We start from the raw sequence: 21,398 nt of genomic DNA on the forward strand, positions 1-21,398 counted from the left end.
AAAATTTTTGGAATTTAATCACAGTGTCCAAATATCTTTTACTACGTATGTGGGACATTCCACGTCAAATTGGCGGCCCATATACCTCACCCTGAAAATTCCGGAGAGTCTTTCGAGTCGGTATGAACATCATACCAAAAAATAATTAAAATCAAAGGGGATGACGTACATATACTGCTAATTTGTGCGTGGAATGCCCCACATATAAAATCATCTAATCTCGCATAAAAATATTTATCTGTATAAAATACACCTTCTTGAACGATAAGAATGTGGTGGAAAATTTCGCGAGACTCGATCTTTAATCGAAATCGAAACCAGAAAATTTGTTTTCGAGTCGCAGTTTCATTTACGGTGGATAGAGAATATCGACTGAATCGTCTTGTACCTGTCGATAATCGTTTAATCGACAAGAAGAGAAGCCGTATAAGAAGGTACTGCATAGAGGACCGCAAAAGGGGGCTCAAAAACGACGTTCAACATGTTTCATTCCTCTCTTTCTCTCCGCCTGGGGTATTTTTACGTTTGCCCCGAAGGTGGGCCGAGGTTGACTATATACGAAAAAAAGGAGACAAAATTCCGCGATCCCCTCTCAAAGGTAATAACATAATTCCGGATTTCGATCTAACAGCGGGCGCACAGAGAAAAGAAAAAGCAAAAGAGAAGAAAGCAAGAAAAAAAAAACGAAGAATCACCCCCATTATATCCACAAGGCAATTGTGTGTCCTTGCAGACGATGTCCAGCAGCATTATACACATAGCGCAGCAACAGAATAAGAACCTTTATAAAGTGTTTTTTTTCCCTCGCAGCAAGCACAGCGCGTAAGGGATGCAGAGTTTGTTGAGAGAGCGGGTGTGTAATTACACCGACAAAGGGCGGATGGATGTGTGCGCGTATACCTAATAAAGGGCGAGAGTTAGGGGGATGAACCCGTCGGTCCAGTTAGCGAAAAATCCCCCCCCGCGCTGTAGATGTCCGCGTCAAACAGACCGCCTCAGACTTTTCATGGTGGTGGTGATGCTGCTTCGGCAAAAATCCGAAGAACTTCTGGAGCAGCAGCAGCAGCGAATTGGATGCAGGGACACATTGTGCGGCTCTTTATAATTTTCGAAAAACCGACAATAACCGCGCGGACCTGGCCGAATGACCGCCGCCCGACGAAAACGCTAAGGTATAATATAATAGCTATGGGCAAAAGTCCGAGAAAATTATTTTCTCCTTCTCCGTGCAGCCGCCCCCTACTTACATACTTAGTTACTTAAATGGGGTACGAGAAAGAAGATGTTTTTTTTTCTCGTTCTTCCTTCTGGCTCTCTCGTCTTCTTCTTCTTCTTCTCTCTCTCTCTCTCTCTCTAACAGGTAAGACCCTACACCTGGGTGGTGTCCCGAAATTCCGCAGATATATTGACCAGAAATATTTCACAGTTGCTTCTTTCTTATTGTACGAACGCGCACGAAATTGCGAAGAGAAGATAGAGAGAGATTGTGTGTACAACATTAAGGGTGGTCCTTAATAGGTTTTTTTTCGAATTTTTATGTTCTCAGGAGCTTGAACGCTTTCAAGTTGAAAAAAAAATTCCCCTAAAAATTTGAGCTCTTCGTATCAACTCTAAGATAGTCAGCTGTTGTGTGTTCGAAGTATTTTTAGGAAAAACTGTTTGTGTTCTTTGCAATTTCACAAGTCGTTGACGAATATACCGAAACTAATGAAAAAAACATATATATTTTTTTAGAGAATTGTGTGCAAGTCACAATATCCACGGAGACTAAGATTTCTTGATTTTTTTTTCTTATAGAGTTACATGGATCAATACTGGTTGGAAATGATAACTGATTTTCGTTTAACGTGTAATGAACTTTTAGAATAACGTAACTACATGAATCTATCTTAAATTTTCTAACCTACGAAAAATGTGCAATATATTTTAGAACGCGATTGTTAATTTCGTAGCTATATAATGGACAGAATGATAATTTTATGCATAAATTAAACTTCCAAGGTTTCAAAAATTCGACAAATTCAAGCGTTAATTCCTATACACTCCGATGTTTCATACTTTTTTTTCATGTGATACATCAAACATGTGACCATTATACAGAAATGTAACAATAAGCCTCGAGCACAGCACAAATCAAGAAGTAGAGAAGGATCGTCGCGAGCAGCGACGACGAGTTACAGCTACAAATATAATTCGAAACCGATCTTTCCGCTTCTCCTCGGTTCGAGAAAGAGAAAAGGAATGAGAGGAAAAAAGGACGCGGTTAACCCCCCTGACGGCTCGTTTCGGTTCGGTTGCCTTCTTATCTTAAGTGTTTGGAGATCGGGCATGTTTTGCGTATCTATTGTCTCCTACCCTAATTAGATGCCGTTTGGACAGGCGGTTAATGAATTGAGGGTATATAACCCGCGCCATGCGGACGCGCAGACACACAAAGAGGCACGAATACACGCGCGTGCATAAGCTATGGGAATGGGTAAGGCGAAGCGACGAATAGCTGCCGTTACCCCCGTAACCCTAAACGCGAATATCCCTTCAAATCGCCTCGAAGAATCTAAAGAAGCGAGGGAAGAAAAACGGGAAAATCGTTTCAGGATATTTTAAATTTCTTATTTTTCAACCCCGTCGCTCTTTATTCCCCCTGTGCAAAGATACGAATACTTATTCGGAGGTTCGAAAGTGGAAAAAAAGAATAGCGAACAAAGCAATGGGTATTCCGTAAACCGTGCTTTCCATTATTGTTATTATTATTGTTGTTGTTATTATTATTATTATCATAACGGATACATCTCTTCTTCTGCATCGTGTGTATAGTCAAATATTTTTTCTCAATACGTCAATAGGTACAATAGTCTTTCGGAAAGAAAAAGGATTATATACCGAAATACGATACCGTTTATATATAATGTATGTGTGTACTTATACATGTACTAATATGCGTGTACTTTGTGCAACGTGCGAAAAATCTCACCCGACTCTAAGATGTAAAATCTTTGTTTATTTTTTTTCTTTGTTCGTATGAACTCGGACGTTCTGTTTTAGACAACTGGGAAGCGAAGATTAGGCGAGTCAATTATCTCGCGAGAGACACCGGCAACAGAGTCGCCACCTAGTGGGGCACCGCGTTACTATCAGTTTTTTTTTTTTTCTTTGGGAAGCGAACGGCGGAGGATAACGGCTTTATAAATCACGGACGAATTGTCCCAATTCGAAGAACGGTAAAGAACGGAATTGGATTTGAAAAATAAAGTGATTTCCTAACGAATCGAAGTCTTTTATTTAATCTGATCGAATAATATGTTGCAAAACCTAAGAAAATCACTAGATTTCAGGGTATAATGAAAGTTGAACTAAATTTTCACCCAACTATATAAGTTTCGGTCACGGTTTCGGTTTCGGCTGAAAACCGCGTTTCGGTCGGACACTAATGCAAGAATTGTCCCTGACACACATAACCTACAATTACAACCTGCTGTATTTTGCCAATCCAACGAACCCTTTTTATCACTTGATATATAAACATATAAGATATATAACCTATGTATAAGTTAGGCATCCAAGGGATTTTATGGACGTGTCTTTACGACGTTCATCCCTGAAATATACCTTAGTGTAGTATCTATATACATACGTACCTACGATATAGACGACACGCGGGGTATGTAAAGGACGCGTAGCGTGGATCATATACCTATATGTATAATATATAAGTTTAGAGTTTACCAAGGATCGATCAAACGCAGATAAAATGCGGTGTATTCAAGAATGCTTTTAGCGGGGTATTTTGTTGTGTTTCTTTCTTTTTTTTTTTTCTTCGAGTAGGATTTGAGTGAGGTATGGCGAAGAAGAAGACCGAGAGGAAGGCGGGACGGGACGATGTTTTTCGAAACTCGGACGTATAGTGGTAACGTCTTGAGACCTAGGTTAATGGGAGGTGACCGCGCCTGTCCAAATTGTTATATATGTACACGAGGCATTCGATGTCTATCCCAAAGAGGTCCATCCCTCTGATCATCAACGATTTGATCCCATCGATTCGAGGTTTCTTTTCGATCTTTTTTTTCTCTTTTTTCACCTCCTTTGCCCCGCAAATTGTTATAAATTTACTACCGAATTATTTTTTTTTTTATCAAAAAATCGTTCAGGTTTATTTTTGTTACTAAGAAAAAAAATGCGAGCTAAGATTTTATTTTTAATCCGACGTAAAAGATCGTAATTTTTTTTTCCCGCAATCATAATTGAAACTACAACAGCAAATTGTTGGATATATAATTTTGAGAATAATTAAGAATTTGAGAATGAGAATTTTTTTTTCTAAACTTGCGAATCATTCAATAGATGGATAGGATACCTAATGTAATCTTTCTATCGCGCCTTCTTTATGCTTATATCCTAATATACCAGTTTCCAAGGCCACGTTGCGCCATCTCTAAACTCACCAACGAACCGAAGTGAGAGGATAGGTATACCGGGGTGGAGTTAACGGCGTGCGTCACAAGGTACGCGAAGAATGTGAACCTCGACGTTTAACCAACCATCGATAATACGACGACTACAAGGCGCTCCGTAATTTTACGTTGCGAGAAAAATACGATTTTCAAAAATTTTTTCCACAATAAATAAACGGCAAAACAATTCCTCCAAATACATTATATCCAAATACGAAAGAGGAAAAGAAAAATGATAACTTCGTTCTTACTTACTTGACAAATTCCGATAAGCGTTACACAGTGGTCAATTCAAATATTCAAACAACGAAGTGTTCATTCAAATCATACGTAACATCGTAAATTGTTGCATTACCAATATCGAGAGGGGGGGGGGGGGGGGGGATGTACGTACGTAACGTGTTTTAGATAAGCTAATTTTTTTTATGGTCTATTCGTTTAGCAAAAGAAGGGGCTAGACTAATTGAGCTTTTTGGGCAAAATGGGGGGATCTAGGTTTGTAAACGTACTTTTTCGGGGGCGGGGAGAGGGGGGATAAGATCTTGAAATTCGTTACGTACTATTCGAAGCATGGAAATTAAGGATTTGAAAAGTACTCACCACGTTGACGAAGTCCTGAAAGGTGATCGCGTCGACCGTCGATTCCTTGACTCGAGCCCTGAGAATGTCGCGCTTATTCGCGGGGACTTCCTCCCTCCATTCCTGACTGTCGAGGGCGACAAGGAAATCGTCGAGAGGAATCTCGCCGAAGCCTTCCGGATCATACTGTAGCACAAACGGATAAAAAACTATCGTCGATCTCTTTTTTCTCTTCGACCCGAAAATAATTTTCCTGCGGAACAGCAGACGATCAATTTCGTCGAAATTAACCATGAAAGCGAAAGAGAAACTTATAGAAAACTTGTTGTGAAAATAATTGTTAATAAATTTAGAAAAACTAAAACTAAAAAATCCATGAATTTGTATTTTTTGTTACACACATAATTATGCCAAAGTGATTTATATACTTGTATTAAGTAATTGCCCATTTTGCAAATAAATAAATAAATAAGCCTTGTAATCAAGTAGGTATACAAAAATGAAACGAAAAGCTCCCCCGCCCTCTGTTTAAAAAACTTTTGTCTCACCTTGTCGAAAAGCATTCTCCATCTCTGAAACAGACAAACAAAAAACAAGGGAAATTTAGTTCAAGATTATTGACGTGAAAAGAATGAAAAATGTATTTTTAATCCCGACTGAACCATAATGTTAACTTTTTTTACTAAAAACCACGGAAAAAAATGGCATACTATTTCTTTGTAACTTTTTTTTCCCTCGTCTACGGGAAATATGAGACCATTCGAGTTTATTCCCTTGTCACATAATAATATACTTTAATTCAGAATAGATTATTTTTCATTTTCATTTCCAAAAGTATACATTCAACTGCGTTCGCCGGTTGTTCTGTCTAGAAAAAAAAGCAATATATTCTGTTTTTTATACTTACATCCTTGAGGAACTCCCGTCGGAATTCGGACTCGTCGATATCGATTTCCGATCCAAGATCCGTGTGATCGGTGACGTAACCGTCGGCCCCATCGCATTGCAGTCCGGCACCGCTGTGAGTCTCACTATTGCAGGCATATTCCTCTTCCTGCAATTCAACCGCCGCTGCTATCGTCGGTATAATCGAACCCGCACTGCCGCCCCCGCCGGCCATCAGCATTGTCTTATAATTTTGCCAGTCTTTCTCTCCTCGATTATACGCCCTTGCGCTTCAATTCTATCCTCGCGGTTTATTTATTCGTAAATATAACCGCGCGGATCTCCTTCGTCTTCTTCTTCGTTTTCTTCTTGTGTTATATATTTCAACCGGTATTATCTCATCACCCTGCATCCTACTGCATCTGAAACAATAATACGTTCACCATAAAATATCGTCGATTACAATATCAGATAATTGTTATAATATGTCAGATACCTATGTATATACCTATGCACTCAACAAATCGTTTGAATGAAAAAATAATTCAGTAAAGAGTGTACAGTGAAAAGAAGAAGGGCGGCAGGGGGGGGGCGGAATCGAATTCGATACGGACTTTGGGGTAGGAAGAGAAACAGCGTCGAATTGCTGATTGAAACGCGGGCTAGAAGGAACCCTTAAAAATGCAAGGGGAAGCCTCACCCGCACCTAATTCAAATCTATAGCCAAAGTAACGAGAGGAGCGGAGAACTAAGACGACTCTTCTCGCGTGACAAAAGCAACCGGATATATACCGGATATATACCGGATATAATTTCATACACTTTATCCGTGTATAATTTTCATTCCCGCATGCATGCACAGGTTTTGCAAACTATTTATTACACTATTATTTTCTACTTTTTTCTACAACGCGCTGATCGATTCTCTGCTTGATTTAACGTTAGTGAAAACATGAGAAGCAAAATATAGACGTGAAATGTGAGGATCGAATAATTAGAGAATAACGAAAAAAGAAGAGAATAAATTTACCACGACGATTCCTGTAATTATGTTGAACACAGTATTTTTCCAAAAAAATGTCAGATTTTGATATTGCGTCGATAGATAAAATCGTTTTAATAAATTATGGAAAAGTTAAATCGAATAGAAGGAATCTAAAAAAGCAAAACCAATAGCCTTTCAACGTGAGAACAATCGTATAAAAAATCGCGGAACCAATCCGAGAGGACAATGATCAGACCCAGGTCAAAGTGGTATCGAATGCCCCATATACGGTATTTTTCCGATGTGTGCGAATTTTATATGTGCAATACATCACAACCATAGAAATCCCCGTGTTAGTCGCACAAGACATGAATAAGGGTAAGACCAAAAAAAGGAAATTTCTCCGCGAGTGATATTACAAGGGTGGAGAACTTTTTAAAAAATTGAAAAATCCTTCTCTCATCTCATCGGAATTGAATTTGAAGAACTGTATAGCACGATTTACGACGAGTTGTTAGAAATACGCTTATTCCCTGCACATGGGATTAGCTTGCATCACACACAGCATCCCTTGCAGCCTGTCAATGCCGGCACCCACGTGTCGCCATGACAACGGTTTGGCTCGTAGGACGCCATCGCGTTAAAAGACGTGCAACCCCTAAAAGCGTTCCGGGTTCAAAACGCTTTCTTACCGCACGCCGTCGTAATACACCCGCTATTGCATAATCAGATACGCACACGATAATTATTCACATAGATCATAGGATTATTGTGTACATCGATCGATTCGTCGTGAAAAAGAGAAGAAAAATAAAATCAGGCTAATTAAAAATTACACTCGTTATAGGTATGTGTATAGCGTATTTTTTTATTTGCGAATATACATTATCCTTGGGGAAAAAAATATTTAAAGAAATGAAAAACACAGGAGAAGTAATAATTCGGCAGAAAAAACCTGGACGGAAAGTATGAAGAAAAGAAAAAGAAATGTAAATTAAGCCGAGATAAATCTAGAAAATTATCAAAAATACACACTTTACATACAATAATACGATCTGCACCTACGCGGTTTTGTTATCGATTTCTGCAGCATCGGGATTCGAGCGAAGATGAGCGAGTTCTGCAGAAACTCGATATCCCTCATGTCGTGATAATGATCTGCACACAATAATCCACGAAAATAAATACACGGATACTGCACTGCACGACTGCGACACTTACTATATATACAGTGTATGCGTATAATAGAAGGCACTCGTAAATAACGATAAAAATCGTTCACTACAGGTATAAAATGTAACGTGTGAATATCGGTAATACAGGTACGTGTGAGTCGTAGCGGAACGCTGCGTGGTGGAGCGGCTACATCGTCGGCATGTTTGAAGAACATGCGGAGGTGGGATGAAAGTTGTACACACAACTGAACTTAATTATATACACCCACAATATCACCGGAACACAAACAGTCGACAAATACGTCTTACTACGTAACACGCGGTTCTATACCTTATAAATTATAATAAACCGAAAAATCTCACGATCCGTGATAACGCTCGTATCTTTGCTTCATTTTATATATGTATTCAAATATCGGGTCGTCTCGAAGAGATGTATGCGTCTTACGCGTGTATTTGACGCAGGGTGAATCCGCCTGCATTCGTGCAATTCAGAGTAAATTTTACCGATCGTCATTTGTCCACTTTTTTCACCATTAACCGAAAGTTCTCACGCTAAGCAAATGTCGATCGGTACATAAAGCGCGCCCTAAATTGCATAAACGCAGGCGGATCTACCCTGTGTAAAAACTACTTACTAAAAACACACACGCGGTGATTCAAGTATACCTATACATATGTACCTTACAAATTCGCGAAACGCGCGCAACGCAAAGTTCGTGAAACGAACTGACATTGAACACGTGGCGACGTTGATAACAATAATAACAATAACAACGATGATAACTGTATTACGAGAACGAAGTAACTTAAAAAAGCCCACACGAAACGAGATGTATAGAAACGCGTTTTTGTAAACTGTAATAAAAATGTATAAACAAAGACAAATCCATATATCCGACGGATTCGTCGCTTCGTCGCGTAGTCAATTTGTTCCGCTGTTGGTATATCAACTATTTTTCACCGCGTAGACCGCGGCACGAGAATGTAAGGTATGTTCGTACCTATAATATTGGCGCGCGACGGACCGGCGTACGGGCGTCGCGACGACACACTGCAGTATGTAGTAACAACAGGAGAATCAACGGCGAGTAGCTGCAGGGGTAGCGTGACGCGTTGACTACACTACTATCCGTCGGCCCGTAGGGGCGGCCTGATACCGCCTCGTACACCCCCGACAACCTGCACCGATTCCTCTCCCCCCCCGCAAAGTGGAAGAAGAAGAGTGTCGATGGTGGTGGTGGTCGACGTGCGTGACGCCGCCTCGGTGTTGGTGCGAGGCAACCCCTCGTGGCCGGCGAACAGGCGACGTTATTGCACCCTGCCGCGATCATCCCCCTCGTCTGACGAGCTCGACGACCCTTCTCGCCGCGTCTCATCGCGTCGCCCTTGGTAACTCTTCTTCGCTACCGCGGTCATCTTGTAATTTCCGTTCCCGTTCTGTATTATGTGTATTCGTTATTTTCTATATCTTCGTTGTCGTTGCTTCTCATCGCTTCGATTGTCGTATTGGATATACATATAGAATTTTTCTTTATATCCTTTCCGCAACCCTTAAATATTTCCCTCAAGATAACCTAAATCGACTAACCTAACGTCAACTTAAAGTAGCAAAAAATTTTATCGATCGTTTAAAAGTGAATAAAAAAAAAAATAAATAAAGAGCGAAAAAACTAGTACGCAAACGATCTTGTCGTGGATGATGTAAAAATCTGACTAGTTCCTATATTTATAATTCACCATCTCTACATTTTTCGATAGTTTCTTGGAGAATTTCGCCCACATTATGCGTTCACGTGTACGTATCATACACGCTGTAACACAATCACGTACGAAATCGTGCATCCTCCTGATTTCCTACATCCCTGAATCCTTTTACTACCGACTGAACGTAGGTTAAACATACATATACGCCGCTGGCTCGTCGTTTCGAGGGTTAAAATCAATACGAGTCTCGGACTGAAACGCGCTGCTGCAATTCAACAGCGTTGAAGAGCTGAGCGCTGCATCTCGTGCGTTGTATGGTGTAAAGTATACATAAATATAATACATTTCTACACATACTATACATATATATATATACAGCGATGTACGACACACGTGTACACTTTTTCGTACGACACTTTTTCGTACACGTACGTTAAGCAACAAACGCGCGAGGTATAATAATTTGAAAAAGTCTCAAAATGTGTTATTACATTATAGGAACCTACGTGTTATTATTGTTCCACGGAAGCATGAAACTGAGAAAATGTGAAATAATTACGCGTGTAGCTTAATTTCAAGATAAAACAACAGGAAGGCAAGTTTTTTCAATACCCTCTGTTCATTGACGCTCGTTTTGCTCCTTGATTTTCTTTTTTGTGCCCAGCTTTTCTACGATCGATTCTTCAAATTCGAAGACGAGGTCGATGTCTGATATCGTGCAGCAGCGTGAACCGCGTTGTCTTGACTCGAAGCATCGTGAATATGAGCTTTATAAAATTCTTGTTTGCTGACTCACTATTTATTCCGCCGACGAGAATTTAACGGTATTGAATGTACGTGACTGCAGATGCCCTGATTGATGCACAAAATCACTCCGATAACACGTGGCCACTGAACCGCACTACGATTAAATATAAACTATCACAATCAATCCGCACTCACTGATTCACTCGCGTCGGATACATCATCAGAAATCATCATAAATAAATTATAAATTATCGGATTGACGATTAACGATTCTACCGTACAAATGAATTTTCATAGAACCGAGGAATTTCAGATTTTTCATCGAGCACGATATCACAGAGCGAAAAATTGACTTTGGAACACCGGGAAAACGATCGCGAAGCACCGACGGCGAGTCTAAACTTGTCGCGGCAAGAAGAGACGCGACATCACGGATAACCGGCCGACCGGCGATACTTATGTTCGCTGCTATTGTGGCACGAAGCTTTACGAACGAATATATTGATTGATCACGCGTTAGTACGATTGTTTAACGTTCGAACATGATTCTAATTAAAGAATATTACTCGCACGACAAACGGCCGATCCGAAGAACGTTCGCGAACGTCGTTATTTACAAATGGCGGCTGGATCGGTTCGCGATTGTTTAATCGTGACGTCACAGAGCCTGCCAAAATGCAGCGCATTATTGAAACTGTAATATCGATATCGATATGAGAGGAAACCTTCTTTTTATCACGTACATTACAGGCTAGCGTACACTCGGATATAATGTATACTTCTAAAACAATTCTAATGCAAGAATATTACAAGAATATTAGACTCACGGCAAACGGCGATCCGACGAGCGTCCGCGAACGTCGTTGTTTACAAATGGCGGTTAGACCGATTCGCGATTGTTTAATCGTGACGTCACAGAGCCTGCCGAAATGCAGCGCATTATTGAAACAATAATGTCGATATCGATATTCGAGGAAACTTTGTTTTCATCGCGTATATTACAGCCTAGCGTACACTCGAGTATAATCTATACTTCCTAAAACAATTCTAATGCAAGAATCTTTCAAAGATTCTTCAAAGATCGGAAAAAAATAATTTGTTTTTGGTTTCAAATATACGCAGACATCCAAGTATCAGGGAAAAATAATATCTTCTTTTATTTGATCTACTCATTTATCGGAGAAAGTTCGCCGACGCAACATAAATTTTCCCCCCCTCCCTCTTCTCGTTTCCTTTTTCATTTCAAACTCTTTCTTTCATTCGTCATCGAGGATAAGAGAAAAATAAATACAACAAAATGAATCAAACGGAATGATGGATGAAAAAGGAAAAAGCGATCGGTTGTGTGGATCGATTTTTTTCTCAATATAAGCAGAATTAATAAGTGATTGTAATAATAATAATGATAATAATAATAATAATAATACTTATTATAATTATTACTATACATAGAAATAAACATGTGATTATAACAAATTTTCTATTAACACATATAATTTTTTTCTTTTTTTGTTTCACCCTTTCCTTATGCCTCTTCTCTCGATAATATGTACACGCATATATAAATAAAAATATAATACACAATTTTAAACGAGCTGCAGGAACTGTGATCGAATTATTCATTTCAAGTCTGTAGCCGCGAGATTACATTATTAGTACCTCGTGGAGATTTTTTATATAACCGTCACGCCCGTTGTCGTTGATATATCATACAAATTCGATACCCTCGAACTTTTTATCAGAAACCTTGGTTTCGGACAGTATCGATAATCCGTCGATTGTAAAAGCAGTAATATAAGTAGCCATGCGGCCCTGATTCTCTTCGGTTTTCAGGGCGACGATTATCTCGTCCTTGGAACCGGGCAAGAATTTAAAACTAGCGAATCCTCGTATCGGTATCAGAGTTCCAACTCTGGTTACCTGCGAAACGAAGATCGAACGATTACATAGAACTCAAATTTTCTCTTCTCTTCTCTTCTTCTTTACGATTATATATCTTCCTGTTTAAAGAATATTTGTTAATGTCAATAGAAAGAATTTCTGCCGGCAAAACACTCGCAGCCGCTCTACCTTGATGTTTAAAAAGTTTTCATCCGCCGTCAGCAGCACGTTACACCCCATGCTTTCGTCTTTGGTTTCGTTGTACTGTTCCTCCGAACATCTTCTGGGTAGGAAAAACCAACTTTTATGAACGTCGCTCCACACGCCTGACTCGTGTATCATGTAACCTGTGAAGACATAGGTGAATAACAAATGTACATTTCAGAAATTAAATAACAGTCGTAGGTATCGTTCCAATTTTTCTGTTTGATTAAGCCTAGACCAAGTAAGTATTCTTGGCTAATTTGTTTGCGCAGCAAACACGTGTACATCTGTTTGCACAACTGTTTCGTGGACTACTTTGCAATCAACAGAGTGGATTCAGAATGAAACTTGCATGGAAATATACATCCTCATATTTTTCCATATTACCGGGAAATTCTATGTTGAGTGACTGCCTCATTCGTTTGTAATTTGAAACCCAATTCAGCGAATGTGTTTCTCCGAGTACAGAGATGGTTTTCACCCACTGAGGATTGTTGTTAACAAATTCGCCTGCGCTTGTCGTCCACTCTTTGCCCATACTGCCAACGTAAAGCTGTTCGTCCTTGACGGTCGCCCACTCAGACTTGAACCCTAAAAATGATAAGCAGAGTAGCGTTATCATCAGACGACAATCTTGTATCTCTAGCTCCTCTTATCGCCCTACAGCTTGCTCGCTGTTGGGAACGTAACGATCAGTTTTAAAGTCTCACCCTTGGGATTCTTTCCATTTCCATCCATCAAAATAACCCACGGATACACCTGGTCTCCCTCAATGGAATATATCATGCCCGTTCTGTCGTCCATGGTAAGAAGTCTTCCGTCGAAGGTGACGAGCTCAGAGAGTTCCATGCCTCTACCTTTCATGGCTAAGGAAGACTGGAGGATGATGTCTTTATCGTCCCACGTAACCGAGATAAAATTTCTCTCCGGAACCCAAAGCAAACTGCCGCGTTTCATGATACTGTACCAAGAATCCTTGCTCTCGAGGTTCCTTGATTCCTGATCAAGATCGCTAATTATGGCTATCCTGAATGAGAAGCCAACCTTTGTTCTGACCGACTTGGTGAGCGGGTAGGTATTGTTGTACTTGTAGTAGTGGCAGGCGGAAGCAGGGGCACGAGAGTGCGCAAAACTGTACTTGAGAGTACTGGTAAGATTTGGAAAGGTATAGAATATCACCAGGACCGTCAGTACAGCGGCGACGACTAGCAGGAATTGGCTCTGCACCCGAAAGGTGCTGTTTCCAACTCTGTAAACGTGGGGAGTGCGTAGAGCCTGGCGCCAATCCCGTATAGACTTCATTTTCTCTCTTCGATTCTTCTTCTTCTTCTTCTTCTTCTTGAAAGTTGTCTCGCCGACAGCAGCGTCTTCGTTTGAAAAAGTTGAGGTGGATCGATGGTTGATTGCATTTGTACCTCCACCGACGCGCACATCATGCAACATCGTCGGTCATGTCGTCACTTTTTTCTGTGCGATACAAAATTCGCTAGAAGATTGATGTCGAGGGATTTGGGACCGGGTTTGAGTTTGGGTTTGTATTTAGGTTATCAATATCGCACCTCATCTATACCACGTATGCTGACTGACACATGCTGTCAGTTTTATTTTCTACTTTCGCGGTTGTTTTGCTGCGTCAACGACGATGTTTCACTCATCACACCACCGCACACATTGCGAATAAAACAATGAAAATGGTACAAGTCAACGCTGCAGCTCTTTTGACAGCTGACCTGATCGGTTCACCTGCTGGTCGCGTGTCAAGCGAACGAGGCAGGAGTGATTCGGTCAGGCGAACGTCGTCTGCCAACTGTGACTTCCGGCGCGCATGCGCCACCTCTTTTTTTTTATCAAATCGTATTTCCTACAAACTCGCGACATAGCTTCATTCGGTAACGTAATTGGGACGCCTGCCGTAAGTCCTGACAGGCAACCGCGCAATATACGCGTGTGCAACGAGTTGCCGAACCACGTAAGCCCACGTGATCAAATTTTATTCGACTTTGCCAAGAATTTTTAGACAACTAATTTTTCATTTTTTACCAAACTGCAAGTTTAACGAGAAAATCAACAAAACTATCATTAAGAGCTACATTGTATCATCAAAATGAAAAGCCACTAACTTACCTTCGATGCTGACAAACCTGCAGTTTATTCACGAAAATTAAGAAAATGTTAGAAAAAATGCCTGAAATCTTGTACAATGTGTAATTTTATACGCAGCGAATATACGATCTAGCGAGTTTTTGTGCTGTTAGAAACGTTATAAATTGAGTAGGCAGGACGAGTGGGAATATTTTTTATACATAATACTCACTTTTTTCAGGGTACGATTGTGACGCATGTGAAATCCAAATTCGAAGACGAGGTCGATGTCTGATATCGTGCAGCAGCGTGAACCGCGTTGTCCTGACTCGAAGCATCGTGGATATGAGCTTTACAAAATTCTTGGTTTGCTGACTGACTATTTCTTCCGCCGACGATAATTTGAACGGTATTGAATGTGCGTGACTGCAGATGCCCTGATTGATGCATAAAATCACTCCGATAACACGTGGCCACCGAACCTCACTACGATTAAATATAAACTATCACAATCAATCCGCACTCACTAATTCACTCGCGTCGGATACATCATCAGAAATCATCATAAATAAATTATAAATTATCGGATTGACGATTAACGATTCTACCGTACAAATGAATTTTCATAGAACCGAGGAATTTCAGATTTTTCATCGTGCACGATTTCACAGAACAAAAAATTGACTTTGGAACACCGGGAAAACGATCGCGAAGCACCGACGGCGAGTCTAAACTTGTCGCGGCAAGAAGAGACGCGACATCACGGATAACCGGCCGACCGGCGATACTTATGTTCGCTGCTATTGTGGCACGAAGCTTTACGAACGAATATATTGATTGATCACGCGTTAGTACGATTGTTTAACGTTCGAACATGATTCTAATTAAAGAATATTACTCGCACGACAAACGGCCGATCCGAAGAACGTTCGCGAACGTCGTTATTTACAAATGGCGGCTGGATCGGTTCGCGATTGTTTAATCGTGACGTCACAGAGCCTGCCAAAATGCAGCGCATTATTGAAACTGTAATATCGATATCGATATGAGAGGAAACCTTCTTTTTATCACGTACATTACAGGCTAGCGTACACTCGGATATAATGTATACTTCTAAAACAATTCTAATGCAAGAATATTACAAGAATATCAGACTCACGGCAAACGGCGATCCGAAGAGCGTCCGCGAACGTCGTTGTTTACAAATGGCGGTTAGACCGATTCGCGATTGTTTAATCGTGACGTCACAGAGCCTGCCGAAATGCAGCGCATTATTGAAACAATAATGTCGAAAGCGATATTCGAGGAAACTTTGTTTTCATCACGTATATTATAGGCTAGCCCGCACTCTATATTTAAACGAACTTAAATGCGTTTTAGCGAATGAACGAAATTACAGCTTATGTAATTTATGTTTTTACGAGTATTACAAATCTCTTCAACACAAACCCGACAAATTTCGGAACCACTCTTCAGAATATCTACAAACGGAATTAAACATTTGAATTCGAAGCGGTGTTGACTTCCTGCCTGCGAGTTATTGATGTTTTTGATTCGATGCAGTGAGATGTATTTTTAAGGTATGATATCACTGACATGATAATTAATATGAAGAAAAACACTTTTGTGACTGAAAATACATACTCGGGTATTAGGGAATTACAGAAGCGCAACATCCTTATTTATAAATTGAAAGAAGGAAAAAAATTAGAACAAAAAAAAACAGAAAGTGTTAATATCAATTTTAATTTGGTTCAGGCGTTTTAAACTTACATAGCGTTTGCTATCAAAGGACTAGGATAGGAATTCAGATAGTTGAACAGTTGTTGTTGGACAGAATACTGACACAGAATGCACTTTACGTATTATCAAGTGTTGTTTATTCACACTTATTAGCAAGAATCGCACTTGAAATTGTCGATATAACGCATTGTCAGGTAAAAATTGTCTCGCTGGTGTGTGACACTGTTAGCAAATCATTATTTATGTTGTGTTTTCTCAATTGCTTAACAACTCAAGAAATTTGTTGATGTCATTATCATTGTCATCATTCGACGACTTCGTTACCTTTCTCGGTGAGCATTAATTGTCAATTATCTCGAGTCTCCGGTTCTTCGTCATACGCAGCCATGATCTTTTCCATTATTTCCCACAACTTTTCCCTGGTGAGCTCCTTGCAGAATACCTGTCAAAACACGATATTACAAGACTCTTTTACCTGGACATGTCAAATTTGTAGGTTATATCAGGTTAGGTAATGAAAGAAAAGAAAGAGACAAATACGAGATTGCATTCTTCAGGGACTCTGATAACTCTGAATCGGAAAAATTAAGCTATCGAGTGACTTAATTGCAATTCAAGAAATCAATGTAACAATGCCGAGGAGATCAATTTGAGTAAAACTCGGTATAATCAAAATCTCTGAACCGAAGCTGTTCATTTTGCTTCCCTACTTAGCGACGAGTTTTCAAACCTAACGAATATCTCGACGAATTTTTTAATCCAAACTTGACAACTGAGTATCATAAAATCTCAAAAAACCACAGACCCAAATTCATTTAGTTTTGATATTACTCACATTAAACCAGGGCTGTTGATCGCACTCATCCATCAATGGCACGACGACCCCGTATATCTGGAGAGTCAAGTTAATACAGGCAATGGCGATCAAGTTTGGGGGATAATCGAGTATGGCAGTGGAGTGGTGAAAGTCTTGTAATAGCGCCATGCTTGTTCTTGCGACAGGATACTTTGACCATTCCTCTTCGCCGAACCACGCCTGGAGAGACCTCAGGTAATGCAACATGTACTGAAAAAGAAACGACCAATGTCTCAGCTTAAATGCCGAAACAAAGCTACAACTCATCCCTGATTACATTCAGATATCTACCCTGTGTGGATGTTCAGGCGTAACTTGGAACTTGAGCATCCTCATGATCAGTAGCTCAGCCTGTACAATTGCATCTCGCATACTCCAATACTGGTCCCCTAATTCAAGTGGTTGAGAACCTCGATGCAAGGTATTGTGGGCAACGTTCATAACGTCACGGATCTTTAGTGGGTTGTCTTTGACTTTGCCAGCCAGGTAAAGACAGGTCGCCGCTATCAGCTGTGCAGAAATGGTTTCTTCAATTTATTACAACTCGTTGCCAGACGAGTGTTCTTGTTTGTTCGATTTTGAGAGAAAAAGAAATGACAGCACTTACGTAGCAATCATAACCTTCCTGATCACCCTCTTTGAAGAATCTGTGATACAGCGTAGCCGCGGTTGCTATCGTCAGCGGGTGGGCATCCAATTTGAATCCTAGAATGATTAGAATAGCAGACGTCAGTTAGTTTGGCTGGTTTATAACGCTGCGCTCAAGAGACACGTAGAGAACACGAAGACTAATACAATTTTCTGCCATAGATATAGAACTTGGTAAAACATCAGAAAACATAATCGAAGATGAAACTACGCAGCGTCAATTCACGCAAATTCTCAGGTCCGAATGAGAATAGTTTAAAGAAAAATTGAGCAAAATCATTGAGGGAGGATGACTAACCACATTCGAAGATGAACCTGGAAGCGGTGAAGCTGTCGTTGGCCTTTGTATAGTCAACGACGATACTTTTCTGTAGAGAATTCCTTTTCTCTCGCTGCATGGCAAGTACGTCTATAACATCTTTCATTTTTGAGCTGCGTAACGAGACAGAGCAAAAAATATAAGGAACAACAATTATTGGGTTGCCTGGGAGAAATCACTAAGCAAACAAGGGGCGGGACTGGGTTTCGATTTTCGGTAACTGAGAGTCTTTAGCATTGAGGTTAGGCGTCGTTTTCGGAGCATCAATAATTTCACTCTTACGCGCATTTTAATCTCACCTCAGAGTTTCGTTGCTCGTTGGCTCCGTCGGATTCATCGTTCGATCTCAATTACTGCTTTTTATTTATCGAGTTTCTACGGATACGCTTGCTTTAAAATCACCGAAACCACGCCGAAGAATGACGATCAATCAAACATTGAGGCGGCTTAAATTTTCGTTCAGCGTTGTTTACACTGAAGGTGCCTAACGTTAGGCAACCAAGGTTGCGTTGACGCAATTCATGCAATTTAATCAAGACGTTGGACTAGACTTTGTGCCCCTGGTTATATGCAACCAGAGTTATGACTCTGAATCTTATATAGTTTCGGTAAAGCGCTATTTGATTTTCAAAAATTTGTTGAGAATTTTGTTTACCTACATCTTGCCTCAGAATTCCGACTCAACGCCTAGAATTTGATAATATAATGTACCGGCTGATAACGATTCTTGTTTGCCTATAAGTGGAAATAATAATCATCCACAAATCCCAGTTAAACCTGCCTTACGATAATCAGCCGATTTGGCAACCCCAACATTACGTCAAAACGCTCGTGCGGTAAAATCAAGGCTCCATTTGGATTCAAATAGCAGGCGTAGTTTGAAAAATGAGGCACAAGTCAACGTGGCTCTTCTCTAAGTGTATTCTTAAAGCGTAATATACTAATTGCACGCATGTACTTAGACGCAAAAAATTCAAACTCTTAGAACGTGGATTGACTTATATGGCACGAAGCCTCTCGTCTCCTCCTACACGCGAAACATGCAATGTCGCTTAGGTATGTGGGCTGTGCGGCAGTTCACATTTAACCGTAAAAATAGAATACATTCAATACAGTCATGCTTACAAGACGGGGAGTCATGTAAATTTACGACCGTTCTTAAGTCCTTCCGATTTTCACTCGCCTACTATCTCTTCCCGCGAATTCATTAGAAACCAAATACGTAGATTCGTGTGGGCCTTTATACCAGAGATGCCACGCACATGGATAGGTGGCAAGTATATATTTGCGACCGGTAAACGGGATATAACGAATCATCCGCAAAGTTTTCATCAAACGTTTGTTAATTTGTTCGCTAATTCACTGCTAACAAAAAAAAAAAAAACTACGTATACTTATAATGTTATTACAAGGAACAAGTCAATTGAGTACCCAAGATATCTAAAATTCTGATGAAAAAAAAGTGTCTACGTTGTAGCCTTACCAGAATTCAATAATTAATCAGTGGATTTAAAAAATCTGTCATATGATAATGAAAAAAAAATTGGTAAAAAGTGTTGTATAATTATTCCATCAAACAAGGATATGTGGTCGATTCTTTTTAAACATAGGTATATGACTACGCACTTAATTGCGAATGCACCGACAAACTGTACTCTGAAGTTTATGTACCTACTGTTATTATTTTCATTTACTTATTAAGTTATTATTCTTTTCAATCTAAATATCATATCGACCAAACCTACAGACAGGAGTTCAGTAATTACATTGCTAGGTTTCTTAGTAGGATGCAATGTATGTTACATCTGATTCCTCAGCGTTGCATACATTGCTCGTCATTTACATAATTTGGCTTAATAAATAAGTACAGGTAAAGGACGAGCCTAGTTCTAGAAGGAACGCAATCGTCGTCGCATATAATGGCAGCGAATCGGGGCATTTATTACGGGCAGTCTATAGGCGGTAGGCGATCGTTTCGCCCGACGAATTCAAAGGAGTATGCTAATTGGAAATCCGGGGTATCGGAATCGTCTGCGAGGCGGCTTGCAGCGTAAAACTATGCCACGACACTCGAGTAAGGTACACGACACGCCGACTCCCGTTCTTCGTATTCATCAGGCATATCATACTCCTGCAGGGGAATCTCGTATCTCGTATACACGCGCATACCCGTACAACACAGTACACGCATGTTACACGTGTTTACGCACGTACGCTCACTTGATTGACCCGGTGATACGGCCTGCGGCTTTATGCGCCGCAGGAAGGAACCCGAATACCTTCTTGCGGCAGGACAATTGTCTCTCTGGAATGATTGAAATAAAAAAAAAAAGGAAGGAAACACCACGTGTTGCGAGAGAGAAGGAAACGAGACGTTGAATGCTAGATTGCGAAAGCGATTCATCTGCATATGAATTTCGCAAATCTTTAACGATTGTTCGCATTTGTGTAACACGCTGTTTCTGATAAGTATTGTCTTACAGTGATAACTTCCTGAAAATGTAAATCAGTCCGACTGAAAGTGAACATGCGACGAGACGTTAAGTTCCTTCAGACATCAGAAACAATGCGGAGCGGAGCCGGATCAGCTATCGCTTAAAACGACCAGGCCTTCCGTCTGTGCATACGGATCGCGTGTGGGTGCTGTCAGCGGTGAATATCATTCGACATCGGTGTAAGTAAGGTCAGGAGGTTGCCGACGTAACTGCAGGTAAACGACTCTGTCACACCCACCTGCTCTGGAGGCGTTGAATAAAGACGAAAAATTATTACCGAAAAGTGTCAGAAGAGAAAAAAATGAATTCATTTTTCCCGCGTAACACACTTTGCAGAGGAGAACGTAACTATAAGGATTCGGTCTTAACAGGATATCCGCAGCTGACCGTAAATAATCTGGACAGCCGCAGCAGCAGCAGCAGAAGAAGAAGAAGAAGAAGGAGAAGAAGAAGAAGAAGAAGAAGAAGAAGAAGAAGAAGAAAAGGGAAGAGAAATGGATAAAGCTGCATCAGAATTGGAATGAGAAAAGAAAAAATGAGCGAGAGAAGAAAAAGTAGAACACCCACGCGTGCTGGGAATTTAGGAGTTTCCGATGAACGGAGATACCGGTGTATGTATACAGAATACACAGACATACCTCTGT

The 21,398-nt window shown here is 40.4% G+C and overlaps 3 protein-coding genes across 3 annotated transcripts in view; all 3 read right to left on the bottom strand.

The window, feature by feature from the left end:
- The window catches only part of LOC124186249 (protein rhomboid), a 146,952-nt gene extending 137,705 nt beyond the window's left edge, over positions 1-9,247 (bottom strand). Inside the window, exons 1-4 of the mRNA XM_046577799.1 lie at positions 7,963-9,247; positions 5,935-6,334; positions 5,576-5,599; positions 5,049-5,213 (exon numbers count right to left, since the gene is read on the bottom strand). Of these exons, the coding sequence (XP_046433755.1) occupies positions 5,049-5,213; positions 5,576-5,599; positions 5,935-6,153 (408 nt within the window). The 5' untranslated portion in view covers positions 6,154-6,334; positions 7,963-9,247. The remainder of the gene's footprint in view (positions 1-5,048; positions 5,214-5,575; positions 5,600-5,934; positions 6,335-7,962) is intronic.
- A 2,410-nt stretch (positions 9,248-11,657) lies between these two features.
- On the bottom strand, positions 11,658-14,407 carry LOC124186248 (soluble calcium-activated nucleotidase 1). The gene is made up of 4 exons (XM_046577798.1): positions 13,322-14,407; positions 12,999-13,202; positions 12,597-12,754; positions 11,658-12,446 (listed from the first exon to the last, which is right to left on the bottom strand). Exons 1-4 carry the CDS (start codon positions 14,052-14,054, stop codon positions 12,234-12,236), a joined length of 1,308 nt encoding a protein of 435 aa, XP_046433754.1. The 5' UTR covers positions 14,055-14,407; the 3' UTR covers positions 11,658-12,233.
- A 2,031-nt stretch (positions 14,408-16,438) lies between these two features.
- Positions 16,439-18,737, bottom strand: LOC124186496 (cyclin-Q). The gene is made up of 6 exons (XM_046578255.1): positions 18,559-18,737; positions 18,239-18,372; positions 17,900-17,997; positions 17,584-17,802; positions 17,272-17,502; positions 16,439-16,878 (listed from the first exon to the last, which is right to left on the bottom strand). The coding sequence occupies exons 1-6, from the start codon at positions 18,594-18,596 to the stop codon at positions 16,783-16,785; spliced, it is 816 nt and encodes a 271-aa protein (XP_046434211.1). The 5' UTR covers positions 18,597-18,737; the 3' UTR covers positions 16,439-16,782.
- Between the last annotated feature and the right edge of the window lie 2,661 nt (positions 18,738-21,398).

Source organism: Neodiprion fabricii, chromosome 7, assembly GCF_021155785.1.
Source record: "Neodiprion fabricii isolate iyNeoFabr1 chromosome 7, iyNeoFabr1.1, whole genome shotgun sequence".
Taxonomy (NCBI): domain Eukaryota; kingdom Metazoa; phylum Arthropoda; class Insecta; order Hymenoptera; family Diprionidae; genus Neodiprion; species Neodiprion fabricii.